We start from the raw sequence: 15,345 nt of genomic DNA on the forward strand, positions 1-15,345 counted from the left end.
TCTGTGTAACTCCGTGAACATCTCTGAGGGGTCCAGACTGTGGAGAGCAAAGGGAAGTGATTACTGGCTAGCTTGTTCTCTCCCCATTTGATTCCCCCTCTTCTCCTCCTGGTCACCTCTATCTCCCTCCTCCCTCTTCTCTTCTCCATGTAACTCTGTGTACCTCTCCGGGTGTCCCTCACCGTGGAGAAACTTTTCATCATTAACCTAGATGTTTTACCATCAGTGCTGTACAGATGGAGAAGTCCTGAGGCTACTGTAAGAATAAGACTGAAAACGAGAGGCAGGAGGCTTAAGTCCAAAACCTGAGAACACCAGACAACTCCTGAATCCAGGGAACATTAATCGATAGGAGTTCATCAATACCTCCATACCTGCACTGAAACCAAGCACCACCCAAGGGCCAACAAGTTCCAGAGCAAGACATACCATGCAAATTTGCCAGCAAAACAGGAACATAGCCCTGAGCTTCAATATATAGGCTGCCCAAAGTTTTACCAAACCCACTGACATCTCAAAAACCATTACTGGACACTTCAATGCACTCCAGAGAGAAGATATCCAGCTGCACCCATCAGAAGACTGACACAAGCTTCCCTAACCAGGAAACCTTGACAAGCCACCTGTCCAACCTCACACACAGCGAGGAACCTCCACAATAAAGAGGAACCACAAACTGCCAGAATACATAAAGGCCACCCCAAACACAGCAATATAAACAAGATGAAAAGGCAGAGAAATACTCAGCAGGTAAAGGAGCAGGATAAATGCCCACCAAACCAAACAAAAGAGGAAGAGATAGGGAATCTACCTGATAAAGAATTCAGAATAATGATAGTGAAAATGATGCAAAATCTTGAAAACAAATTGGAGTTACAGATAAATAGCCTGGAGACAAGGATCGAGAAGATGCAAGAAATGTTTAACAAGGACCTAGAAGAAATACAAAAGAGTCAATATGTAATGAATAATGCTATAAATGAGATAAAAAAACACTCTGGAGGGAACCAACAGTAGAATAACGGAGGCAGAAGATAGGGTAAGTGAGATAGAAGACAGAATGGTAGAAATAAATGAAACAGAGGAAAAAAGAAAAAAGAATTAAAAGAAATGAGGACAACCTCAGAGACCTCTGGGACAATGTTAAAGGCCACAACATTTGAATCATAGGAGTCCCAGAAGAAGACAAAAAGAAAGACCATGAGAAAATACTTGAGGAGATAACAGTTGAAAACTTCCTTAAAATGGGGAAGGAAATAATTACCCAAGTCCAAGAAACCCAGAGAGTCCAAAACAGGATAAACCCAATGCGAAACACAAGATACATATTAATCACATTAACAAAAATCAAACACAAAGAACAAATATTAAAAGCAGCAAGGGAAAAACAACAAATAACACACAAGGGGATTCCCATAAGGATAACAGCTGATGTTTAAATAGAAACTCTTCAGGCCAGGAGGGAATGGCAAGACATACTTAAAGTGATCAAAGAGAAAAACCTACAACCCAGATTACTGTACCCAGGAAGGATTTCATTCAAATATGAAGGAGAAATCAAAAGCTTTACAGACAAGCAAAAGTTCAGAGAATTCAGCACCATCAAACCAGCTCTCCAACAAATGCTAAAGGATCTTCTCTAGACAGGAAACACAGAAAGGGTGTATAAACTCAAACCCAAAACAATAAAGTAAATGGCAACGGGATCATACTTATCAATAATTACCTTAAATGTAAATGGGTTGAATACCCCAACCAAAAGATAAAACTGGCTCAATGGATACAAAAACAAGATGCCTATATATGTTGTCTACAATAGACCCACCTCAAAACAAGGGACACAGAACAGACTGAAAGTGAAGGGCTGGAAAAAGATATCCCACGCAAATAGAGACCAAAAGAAAGCAGGAGTAGCAATACTCATATCAGATAAAATAGACTTTAAAACACAGACTGTGAAAAGAGACAAAGAAGGACACTACATAATGATCAAAGGACCAACCCAAGAAGAAGATATAACAATTATAAATATATATGCACCCAACATAGGAGCACCACAATATGTAAGACAAATGCTAACAAGTATGAAAGGGAAATAAACAATAACACAATAATAGTGGGAGACTTTAATACCCCACTCACACCTATGGATAGATCAATTAAACAGAAAATTAACAAGGAAACACAAACTTTCAATGATATAATAGACCAGTTAGACCTAATTGATATCTATAGGACATTTCACCCCAAAACAATGAATTTCACCTTTTTCTCAAGTGCACATGGAACGTTCTCCAGGATAGATCACATCCTGGGCCATAAATCTAGCCTTGGTAAATTCAAAAAAATTGAAATCATTCCAAGCATCTTTTCTGACCACAATGCAGTAAGATTAGATCTCAATTACAGGACAAAAATTATTAAAAATTCCAACATATGTAGGCTGAACAACACGCTGCTGAATAACCAATAAATCACAGAAGAAATCAAAAAAGAAATCAAAATATGTATATAAACCAATGAAAATAAAAACACAACAACCCAAAACCTATAGGACACTGTAAAAACAGTGATAAGTGGAAGGTTCAAAGCAATACAGGCTTACTACAAGAAACAAGAAAAAAGTCAAATAAATAACCTAACTCTACACCAAAACAACTAGAAAAGGAAGAAATGAAGAACCCCAGGGTTAGTAGAAGGAAAGAAATCTTAAAAATTAGGGCAGAAATTAATGCAAAAGAAACAAAAGAGACCATAGCAAAAATCAACAGAGCCAAAAGCTAGTTATTTGGGAAGATAAATAAAATAGATAAAGCATTAGCCAGACTCATCAAGAAACAAAGGGAGAAGAATCAAATCAACAAAATTAGAAATGAAAATAGAGATCACAACAGACAACACAGAAATACAAAGGATCATAAGAGACTATTATAAGCATATGCCCATAAAATGTACAACTTGGAAGAAACGTACAAATTCTTAGAAAAGTACAACTTTCCAAAACTGAACCAGGAAGAAACAGAAAATCTTAACAGATCCATCACAAACATGGAAATTGAAACTGTAATCAGAAATCTTCCAACAAGCAAAAGCCCAGGACCAGATGGCTTCACAGCAGAATTGTACCAAAAATTTACAGAAGAGCTAACACCTATCCTACTCAAACTCTTCCAGAAAATTGCAGAAGAAGGTAAACTTCAAAACTCATTCTATGAGACCACCATCACCCTAATACCAAAACTTGACAGTTCGGTTCAGATCAGCCACTCAGTCATGTCCGACTGTGTGCAACCCCATGAACTGCAGCACACCAGGCCTCCCTGTCCATCACCAACTCCTGGAGTTCACCCAAACTCTTGTCCATGGAGTCGGTGATGCCATCTAGCCATCTCATCCTCTGTTGTCCTCTTGTCCTCCTGAACCCAATCCCTCCCAGCATCAGAGTCTTTTCCAACGAGTCAACTCTTCACATGAAGTGGCCAAAGTACTGGAGTTTCAGCTTTAGCATCAGTCCTTCCAAAGAACACCCAGGATTGATCTCCTTTAGGATGGACTGGTTTGATCTCCTTGCAGTCCAAGGGACCCTCAAGAATCTTCTCCAACACCACAGTTCAAAAGCATCAATTCTTTGGCACTCAGCTTTCTTCACAGTCCAACTCTCACACCCATACATGACCACCAGAAAAACCATAGCCTTGACTAGATGGACATTTGTTGGCAAAGTAATGTTTCTGCTTTTTAATATGCTATCTAGGTTGGTCAGAACTTTCCTTCCAAGGAGTAAGCGTCTTTTAATTTCATGGCTGCAATCACCATCTGCAGTGATTGTGGAGCCCCCCAAAATAAAGTCTGACACTGTTTCCACTGTTTCCCCATCTATTTCCTATGAAGTGATGGGACCATATGCCATGATCTTAGTTTTCTGAATATTGAGTTTTAAATCAACTTTTTCACTCTCCTCTTTCACTTTCATCAAGACGCTTTTTGTTCCTCTTCACTTGCTGCCATAAGGTTGTGACATATGCACATGTCATCTGCATATCTGAGGTTATTGAAATTTCTCCTGGCAATCTTGATTTCAGCTTTTGCTTCTTCCAGCCCAGCGTTTCTCATGATGTACTCTGCATGTAAGTTAAATAAGCAGAATGACAATGTACAGCCTTGATGTACTCCTTTTCCTATTTGGAACCAGTCTGTTGTTCCATGTCCAGTTCTAACTGTTGCTTCCTGACCTGCATATAGGTTTCTCAAGAAGCAAGTCAGGTGGTCTGGTATTCCGATCTCTTTCAGAATTTTCCACAGATTATTGTGATCCACACAGTCAAAGGCTTTGGCATAGTCAGAAAAACAGAAATATATGTTTTTCTGGAACTCTCTTGCTTTTTCCATGATCCAGCGGATGTTGGCAATCAGTTGAAGTAAGAAATAGATTTAAGGGACTAGATCTGATAGATAGAGTGCATGATGAACTATGGACAGAAGTTCATGACATTGTACAGGAGACAGGAATCAAGACCATCCCCAAGGAAAAGAAATGCAAAAAAGCAAAATGGCTCTCTGGGGAGGCCTTAAAAATAGCTGTGAAGAGAAGAGAAGTGAAAAGCAAAGGAGAAAAGGAAAGATATAAGCATCTGAGTGCATATTTCCAAAGAATAGCAAGGGGAGATAAGAAAGCCTTCTTCAGTGATCAATGCAAAGAAATAGAGGAAAACAATAGAATGGGAAAGACTAGAGATCTCTTCAAGAAAGTTAGAGATACCAAGGGAACATTTCATGCAAAGATGGGCTCGATAAAGGACAGAAATGGTATGGACCTAACAGAAGCAGAAGATATTAAGAAGAGTTGGCAACAATACACAGAAGAACTGTACAAAAAAGAACTTCATGACCTAGATAATCACGATGGTGTGATCACTCAGCTAGAGCCAGATATCCTGCAATGTGAAGTCAAGTGGGTCTTAGAAAGCATCACTACGAACAAAGCTAGTGAAGGTGATGGAATTCCAGTTGAGCTATTTCAAATCCTGGAAGATGATGCTGTGAAAGTGCTGCACTCAATATGCCAGCAAATTCGGAAAACTCAGCAGTGGCCACAGGACTGGAAAAGGTCAGTTTTCAATGCCATTCTCCCAAATCTCCCCACCCTCTCCCTCTCCCACAGAGTCCATAAGACTGATCTATACATCAGTGTCTCTTTTGCTGTCTCATACACAGGGTTATTGTTACCATCTTTCTAAATTGAGGGAGGGTATGGGGATGGAGGAGGGCGAAGGTTCAGGATGGGGAACACAGGTATACCTGTGGCGGAATCATTTCGATATTTGGCAAAACTAATACAATATTGTAAAGTTTAAAAATAAAATAAAATTTTAAAAAAGGTCAGTTTTCATTCCAATCCCAAAGAAAGGCAATGCCAAAGAATGCTCAAACTACTGCACAATTGCACTCATCTCACACACTAGTAAATTAATGCTCAAAATTCTCCTAAAACCTGAAAAAGGATGCCACAAAAAAGAAAACTACAGGCCAATATCACTGATGAACACAGATGCAAAAATCCTTAACAAAATTCTAGCAAACAGAATCCAACAACATATTAAAAATATCATATATCATGACCAGGTGGGCTCTATCCCAGGGATGCAAGGATTCTTCAATATCTGCAAATCAATCAATGTAATATACCACATTAACAAATTGAAAGATAAAAACCATATGATTATCTCAGTAGATGCAGAGAAAGCCTTTGACAAAATTCACCATCCATTTATGATTAAAAAAAAACCCTCCAGAAAGTAGGAATAGAAGGAACATACCTAATGAAAGCTATATATGACAAACCCGCAGCAAACATTATCCTCAATGGTGAAAAATGGAAAGCATTTCCCCTAAAGTCAGGAACAAGACAAGGGTGCCCACTCTCACCACTACTATTCAACATAGTTTTGGAAGTTTTCGCCACAGCAATCAGAGCAGAAAAATAAATAAAAGGAATCAAAATTGGAAAAGAAGAAGTAAAACTTGCACTGTTTGCAGATGACATGATCTCTACATAGAAAACCCTAAAGACTCCACCAGAAAATTACTAGAGCTAATCAATGAATATAGTACAGTTGCAGGATATAAAATCAACACACAGAAATCCCTTGCATTCCTATACACTAACAATGAGAAAATAGAAAGAGAAATTAAGGAAACAATTGCATTCACCATTGCAACAAAAAGAATAAAATACTTAGGAATATATCTACCTAAAGAAAGTAAAGACCTATATATAGAAAACTATAAAACACTGGTGAAAGAAATCTAAGAGGACACTAATATATGGAGAAATATACCATGTTCATGGATCGCAAGAATCAATATAGTGAAAATGAGTATACTACCCAAAGCAATCTATAGATTCAATGCAATCCCTATCAAGCTACCAATGGTATTTTTCACAGAGCTAGAACAAGTAATTTCACAATTTGTGTGGAAATACAAAAAAGTTCGAATAGCCAAAGCAATCTTGAGAAAGAAGAATGGAACTGGAGAATCAACCTGCCTGACTTCAGGCTCTACTACAACACCACAGTCATCAAGATAGTATGGTACTGGCTCAAAAAGAGAAATATAGATCAACGGAACAAAATAGAAAGCCCAGAGATAAATCCACACACCTATTGACACCTTATCTTTGACAAAGGAAGCAAGAATATACAATGGAGAAAAGACAATCTCTTTAACAAGTTGTGCTGGGAAAACAGGTCAACCACTTGTAAAAGAATGAAACTAGAACACTGTCTAACACTATACACAAAAATAAATTCAGAGTGGATTAAAGATCTAAACATAAGACTTAAAAGCTTCTGCACAACACAGGAAACTATAAGCAAGGTGAAAAGACAGCCTTCAGAATGGGAGAAAATAATAGCAAATGAAGCAACTGACAAAGAATTAATCTCAGAAATATATAAGCAACTCCTGCAGCTCAATTCCAGAAAAATAAATGACCCTATCAAAAAGTGGGACAAAGAACTAAACAGACATTTCCCAAAGAAGACATACAGATGCTCATCATCACTCATTATCAGAGAAATGCAAATCAAAACCACTATGAGGTACCATTTCACACCAGTCAGAATGGCTGCGATCCAAAAGTCTACAAGCAATAAATGCTGGAGAGGGTGTGGAGAAAAGGGAACCCTCTTACACTGTTGGTGGGAATGCAAACTAGTATAGGCACTATGGAGAACAGTGTGGAGATTCCTTAATAAAAAACTGGAAATAGAACTGCCATATGACGCATCAATCCCACTGCTGGGCATACATACTGGGGAAACCAGAATTGAAAGAGACACATGTACCCCAATGTTCATCGCAGCACTGTTTGTAATAGCCAGGAATGGAAACAACCTAGATCTCCATCAGCAGACGAATGGATAAGAAAGCTGTGGTACATATACACAATGGAGTATTACTCTGCCATTAAAAAGAATACATTTGAATCAGTTCTAATGAGGTGCATGAAACTGGAGCTTATTATACAGAGTAAAGTAAGCCAGAAAGAAAAACACCAATACACTATACTAACGCATATATATGGAATTTAGAAATATGATAAGGAAAACCCTGTATGTGAGACAGCAAAAGAGACACAGATGTATAGAACAGTCTTTTGGACTCTGTGGGAGAGGGTGAGGGCAGGATGTTATGGGAGAATGGCACTGAAACATGCAAATTATCATATGTGAAACGAATCGCAGGTCCAGGTTCGATGCATGATACAGGGTGCTCGGGGCTAGTGCACTGGGATGATCCAGAGGGATGGTACGAGGAGGGAAGAGGGAGGGAGGTTTGGGATGGGGAACACATGTACACCCATGGCGGATCCATGTCAATGTATGGCAAAACCAATACAATATTGTAAAGTAAATAAATAAAACTGAAAAAAAATTCAGTTTAAACAAATTTAAAAAAAAAACAAGGAAGTAAAGATCTGTGTGCTCCAAGACTTTGATGAAAGAAATTAAAGAAGATACAAACTAATGGAAATATATCCTATGTCCATGGATCAGAAAAATTAATAGCTAAAATGTTCATATTAGCCAAAGTCACCTACAGATTCAATGCAATCTCCATCAAAATTCTAATGGCATTTTTGACAGAAATAGAAAAAAAAAATCCTAACGTGTACAGAACTAAAAAAGATCCCAAATAGCCAAAGAAATCCTGAGAAAGAAGAACAAGGGCAGAGGCATTACACTTCCTGGTTTCAAGCTACACTAATAAAGCTATAGTAATTAAAACAGTATTCCTGGCAAAAATAGATACATGGACCAAAGGAACAAAATTTGCAAGACCAGAAATAAACCCCCATGCATATGGTCAACTAAGATTTGAGAAGAGAATCAAGAATACTCAATGGGGAAAGGATAACCTCTTCAAAAAATGGTGTTCAGAAAACCACATGGATAACCACATGCAGAAACTGGAAATTGGACCCCAATATACATCACTCAAAAATTAATTTGAAATGGATAAAAGACTTAAACATAAGACCTCAAGCCAATAAACACCTAGAAGAAAATATAGGAAGAAAGTTCTTGACACTGGTCTTTGCAATGATACTTAGGATACCAAAAGCACAAGCGATGAAAGCAAAATCTGTAAGTTGGACTACATCAAATTAAAAAGCTTCTGGACAGGAAAAGTAACAATCGACAAAATGAAAAGGTAACCTATAGAATGGGAGAAAACATTTACAAACCACATACTGGATAAGGGTTTATCATCCAAAATATAAAAGGAATTAATACAACTCAATAACAAAAAAAAAAATCTGATTTAAAAATAGGCAGAGGAACTGAACAGAATTTTTCCAAAGAAGATATACAAATGGGCAGGCAGCAGGTACATTAAAAATGCTCAACATCACAAATCAATAGGAACATGCAAATAAAAACCACAATGAGTTATCAACCTTATACCACTTAGAATGGCTAACAAGAAGAAGATAAGACATAAGTATTGATGAGCATATGAAGTAAAGGGGAAGCCTTATGCACTGCTGGCGGGAATATAAATTGGTTCAATCACTACTAAAAACAGCATGGAGTTTCCTTAAGAAATTAAAACTATAACTAACACATATATCTAGCAACTGCATTTCTGGGTATCTATCTAAAGGAAATGAAAGCAGGATATTGAAAGGATATCTGTACTCCCATGTTTAGTGCAGCATTATTCACAACAGTCTAGATATGTAAATCAACTAAGTGCCCATCAATGGATGAATAGATAAAGAAGGCATGGTGCCTATATATAATGGAATATTACTGAGCCATGAGAAAGATGGAAGTCCTGTCATTTGCAATAGGGATGAATCTTGAGGGCACCATGCTTAGTAAGTTAAGTTAGTCAAAGAAAGACAAATATTGTATGATGTTACTCATATGTGGAATCTAAAAATGTAAACCTTGCTGAACCAGAATGGTGAATACCAAGACTGGGGGGAAAAGGAATTGGAGCGATGCTGTGAAAGGGTATAAATTTGCAACTAGAAAATTAATAAATTCTGGAAATCTAATGTACAGCATACTAATCATCGTCAATCAGATCAGATCAGATCAGTCGCTCAGTCGTGTCCAACTCTTTGCGACCCCATGAATCGCAGCACGCCAGGCCTCCCTGTCCATCACCAACTCTTGGACTTCACCCAGACTCATGTCCATCGAGTCGGTGATGCCATCCAGCCATCTCATCCTCTGCCGTCCCCTTCTCCTCCTGCCCCCAATCCTTCCCAGCATCAGAGTCTTTTCCAATGAGTCAACTCTTCTCATGAGGTGGCCAAAATACTGGAATTTCAGCTTTAGCATCATTCCTTCCAAAGAAATCCCAGGGCTGATCTCCTTCAGAATGGACTGGTTTGATCTCCTTGCAGTCCAAGGGACTCTCAAGAGTCTTCTCCAACACCACAATTTAAAAGCATCAATTCTTCGGCGCTCAGCCTTCCTCACAGTCCAACTCTCACATCCATACATGACCACAGGAAAAACCATAGCCTTGACTAGACGGACCTTTGTTGGCAAAGTAATGTCTCTGCTTTTGAATATGCTATCTAGGTTGGTCATAACTTTCCTTCCAAGGAGTAAGCGTATTTTAATTTCATGGCTGTAGTCACCATCTGCAGTGATTTTGGAGTCCCAGAAAATAAAGTCTGACACTGTTTCCACTGTTTCCCCATCTATTTCCCATGAAGTGATGGGACCGGATGCCATGATCTTCGTTTTCTGAATGTTGAGCTTTAAGCCAACTTTTTCACTCTCCACTTTCACTTTCATCAAGAGGCTTTTCAGTTCCTCCTCACTTTCTGCCATAAGGGTGGTGTCATCCGCATATCTGAGGTTATCGTCAATAATACTGTATTATATACTTCAAAATCACTAAGGCCATGCTTTATATAACTCCATTTATATAAAATGTCAAGAACAGGCAAATACATGTACACAGAAAGGAGATTAATTGCTGCTTAGGTCTGGAGGTTGAAGAGAAAAGAGGAGTGACTGTAAATGGGCACAGGATTTCTTTTGGGGATAATGAAAATGTTCTAAAATTGATCGTGATGATTGTCACACAACTCTGGATATAGTAAAAACAGTTGGATTGTATAGTTTAAAAGGATGAATTGTATGGTACATGAATTGCATTTCAATAAAGCTGCTAAAAAAATCAAAGGGAGAAGATTAGATATGTTTTTCCTACATTTTAAATTTGTTATTTCTATAATTCTAAAAATAAGTCATTTAAGAGGAGTTGATTAAAAAGGTTCATTTTCTAGAAACATTACGCATCTGCAATAAATAATATTTCAGCAGTTGACTGCTTCCACTTTCAAGCAAAATAAATATACTTGGTGACCAAAAAGAGAGAAAAATATTAGTAGTTTTTCACTAGGTTCTCTAGTCTGCATCTAGACATACAATCAAAATTAATATTAATGAAAGAAAATCCCTTCAAATAACCGAGACATACATATTAAGAAATGTAAAACTGTTTCTGCCTTTTGATTATTAATCTCATTTCTGGGAATTAATCTCAACAAGACAAGAAAAATAAGCATGATGCTCAGTTGTTAAGTTGTGTCAGACTCTTTGCAACCTCATGGACTGTAGGCCACCAGGCTCCTCTGTCTATGGGATCTGCCAGGCAAGAATACTGAAGTGGGTTCCCATTCCTCCTCCGGGGAATCTTCCCAACCCAGGGATTGAATCCCTGTCTCCTGAACCTACTGCATTTACAGGCAGATTCTTTACCCCTGTTCCACCTGAGAAGCCCAAGAAAAAATAATAGGCATAAAAATATTTATAACAGTACTTACTATAACAGAAACTTCTCAATCAGTGCTACATAAGAGTGTCTGCTACTGCTCAACTAAGTCTCCAAACACACTGTTTAGTCAAATTGATTTCATACCAAGATGTTCTCAATGAAGGAAGCACACCATTGACTTATATTCTCGAGCAAGCTGCTTAAATTCTGAGTAATACTGCTCTAAATAACCGAAGTGTCCAACAGAAGGACACAATTGGCAAACTGTGATATAACTCAAAGAAATACTGTACAAGCATAAAACAGACTAACAACTAATAATAATTCAGCTCTTACTATGTGTCAAGCACTGTACGAAGTGTTTTATATATATATATTACCATTTTTATCCTGGTAAACTTAGGTTTTATTATCTCCTTTTCTTTTGCAGATAAAGGTCAGAAAGGTTAGAGGGTTGATGAAGGCCTACCAGAAGGTAGGAAGTGAAATAAGGATTCAAACTCAGGCATATATGACTCCAAATCTCGATTACTATATTACAGTGCCTCCATAAAACTGAATATAAAATATGACTTTCAACTATGTAAACATATGAATAAAAATTTAAAGTAAAGTAAATGGAAATAAACTTTAGGATGGTGAGACAGTAAATTTTTTAAAACATCTTTTCATTACTTTCAAGTATTCTAATAGTGTAAAAGTAAATTCAAAATTATAAGTGGACATTTATAAAATGACATCGAAGGTAAACATTTTATAAAGCATTTATGTACCAATTTTTGTTCAATTTTATAAAAGAATTTATTGTATGTAAGACATTCCTCTTACAAGATATATTTAAGAGTGGTTCTATAACTTGAGTATGCATTAGAATCCTTTGGAGGGCTTGTGAAAACACAGATTTCCCACTCTAAGAGTTTCTGATTCAGTTGGCTTGGGGTGGGGCCTGAAAATTTGCATTTCTAACAGGTTCCCAGAGGATGGGATTAATTTCTGGGTTGTCTCTGGCCAGTCATTCTGACTCAGAGTCCTTCCCAGTAGTGCATACATTGCTCAGCCAAGATGGATGCCAGCGAGAAGGATTCTAGGAGGTGGTTGGACACATGCTGTCACCTTTCCCAAACTCTTCCAACTGGTGGTGGTTTATTAGTTCCGTGTTCCTTACCAGGACCTCCTGTTGTAAAACAACTCATGCAAACAGTTACTATGGTGCCTGGCCAGGGTGGGCAGTTTCAGTCAATGTGTTTCCCCTAACAGAAAGGAAGTGGGAAGATGGTGGCCAGTTGTAGAGTCCAGCCACAAAGAGCAGAGGGAGAGAGATGAGATGGCACTGGAGGCAGAGCCTGAAACAAAAAAAAAACCCAAGGAAGAGCCTGAAGCTTTGGGAGCCATTTTATCTCACTGTTCACCTCAGTTCATTTAAAAATTTTATTTTAGAGAGGCAATTTTAGGGAGACTCCTAATAATCTTGGGAAGCCCCAAAATACCAAATGAAATAAGCATTCCACTCAGGTCTGGAAATTTTTGAGCTATTGTAATTAAATCTGGCTTTATGGAAATTAAGTTTGAGAATTTCAAAAGTTCCCCATTGGCCATTGGTATTCTAAATTGCCTTTGGGCAAGTCAGTCCATTTAGTTAGAAGACACATGAGCAAGGACCATTGCTTTTAAACATAAATCAGCTGGAATCCTGTTGGGGGGAGCACCTTCAAAATATTTAGATAACTGGGATCTCAATTATTAGTGGTTTTCCCTAGAGTTTAAAAAATGATTTTAAACAGCTCAAACATTTTACTATTCAAACAGCTCAATTCAAACTGCTTGCAAGTTAATCACAATCAATTCTAAGGAAACAGCTTGGTCCTGGGGAAGTCAGGTGAAACGCTTCTTAAAGCCAGTTTCCAGCTGAAAAACCTGGTACATGAAGCCAAAAAAGGTCCGTCTAGTCAAAACTATGGTTTTTCCAGTAGTCATGTATGGATGTGAGAGTTGGACCATAAAGAAGGCACAGCACTGAAGAATTGATGTTTTTTAAGTGTGGTGTTGGAGAAGACTCTTGAGAGTCCCTTGGACTGCAAGGAGATCCAACCAGTCCATCCTAAAGGAAATCAGTCCTGAATATTCAGTGGAAGGACTGATGCTGAAGCTGAAACTCCAATACTTTGGCCCCCTGATGCAAAGAACTGAATCAATAGAAAAGACCCTGATGCTGGGAAAGATTGAAGGAGTGAGGAGAAGGGGATGACAGAGGATAAGGTGGTTGGATGGCATCACCAACTCGATGGACATGAGTTTGAGTAAGCTCCAGGAGTTGAGGACAGACAGGGAAGCCTGGCGTATTGCGGTCCGTGGGGTCACAAAGATTCAGACATGACTGAGCTACTGAACTGAACTGAACCCAGAGGATGCTGATGCTGCTAGCCCAAGAACTACAATGTGAAAACTGGAGCTAGTAAAAATTAACATCATCCTAAATCTAAATACCATCATTATAATCAATCAAAAAATAAACTTGATGTATTTTCTTGGATTATTTTAATGTGCTATATAGGTTCTTGACAAAACACAGGCCAATGAAATTTATGTCACAGTTCATTCTCTTGAAGAATAGAACAGTCAGTTTTTTGATCCAATTACCTCTTTCAGTCAAGAGTAACAAACTTTACAAGGAGGTCAAAGAGTTATACTCTAAGTATCTATACTGATAATATCAACTATCTGGGTATTTCTAACCCAAATTGACTGAATTATTCTGAATTGAAACTATTTAAGAGTCTTAGACATAAGTCTTGCTAAGTAAACTAATGTATTTATTTTTTTAAAACATCTTTACAGAATTTGTTACAACATTGATTCTGGTTTATGCTTTGGTTTTTTGGTCTCAAGCCATGTGGGATCTCAGCTCCGCAAACAAGGGTTGAACCCTCATCCATTGCATTGGAAGAAGTCTTAACTACTGGACCTCCAGGGAAGTCCCTAAACTAACCAATTTAGAATGAAGAAAGTCATAAATGCTAAAAAGAAACCATTCATACAGCAGGCAGTATTAAGGTAAGAAATATCCACAACTCAGCTGACAATTACCTTCCAATATTAAGAATAAAGAAGTGCTATTTCAGTTTCTCTAGAATGATCTGACCCCAATCAAGTAATCTAATATCATTTTTGCCCACATACATGCAGAGTATGTCATGAAACATACCTATATTTCTGACCATGATTCCTTTAAGTTCATCCACTTGGGCTTGAGTCTCCATCACTTTATCTAGGCCCTTATTCTCAGAGTGATGCTTCTATAAAAAAAATATGATTTAACTTATGATACCCAGATATTATTCACAATACGAAAACAAAGAGAAGAGGAATGACACTGAGGAAAGCTACAACATAGGTACAAAAGAGATGTCACTTCATTCAAAAATTGTTACCAGACCTAGGGAAAAAATATACAAAAGCATAAAATTTGCTACCATATGAAATATAAGTGTTATAAAAATATCACCTTATTTCAAATGAAATAAAGCTAAGTATATCAAATACACATCTGAGATTCCTGGGCAGAAGTAGGGTGTTATATAATCTGTGTTCAGACAAGGAAGAAAGGAGAAAAGACTGTAGTTGAGGCAGAAGTAACAGGTTAGGGAAAAGGTACTCTTAATCTTTTCTTATTTCTTGGGTGTGATGAGGTAGGGACTGGCCTAGCTTCTGGGCATCTATTTTTGTATCTGTTGGGATAAGAGTATGCATGCTATTTTCACTGGCTTATTATAGGATCTAAAAATGTAAGACACTGATGAGAGTATATATTTTGAAGTTATTATCTATAGCAAATAATTGTGGACTTAAAATACAATATTCCAGTCACTTCACTGTGCTAAGTGCTTCAAATATGGGATATTATTTAAACCATGCAAAAACTCTATGAAGATACCATTATTTTTATTTCCATTTATAGACAAGATTCTGGCACAGATTTGTTTAGAGGTTCACACACATATCTGGAGCTAAAGATAAACTGGCTAAATTGAAAGT

General features: G+C 37.6%; 1 protein-coding gene across 4 annotated transcripts in view; it reads right to left on the reverse strand.

The window, feature by feature from the left end:
- The window catches only part of VAMP7 (vesicle associated membrane protein 7), a 90,287-nt gene that overhangs the window by 38,659 nt on the left and 36,283 nt on the right, over positions 1-15,345 (reverse strand). For all 4 annotated transcript variants that reach the window (XM_070365409.1, XM_005900050.3, XM_070365408.1 and 1 more), the window contains one exon: positions 14,516-14,606. In XM_070365409.1, coding sequence (XP_070221510.1) covers positions 14,516-14,606 — 91 coding nt within the window. The remainder of the gene's footprint in view (positions 1-14,515; positions 14,607-15,345) is intronic.

This window comes from Bos mutus, chromosome X, assembly GCF_027580195.1.
Source record: "Bos mutus isolate GX-2022 chromosome X, NWIPB_WYAK_1.1, whole genome shotgun sequence".
In the NCBI taxonomy this organism is placed as follows: domain Eukaryota; kingdom Metazoa; phylum Chordata; class Mammalia; order Artiodactyla; family Bovidae; genus Bos; species Bos mutus.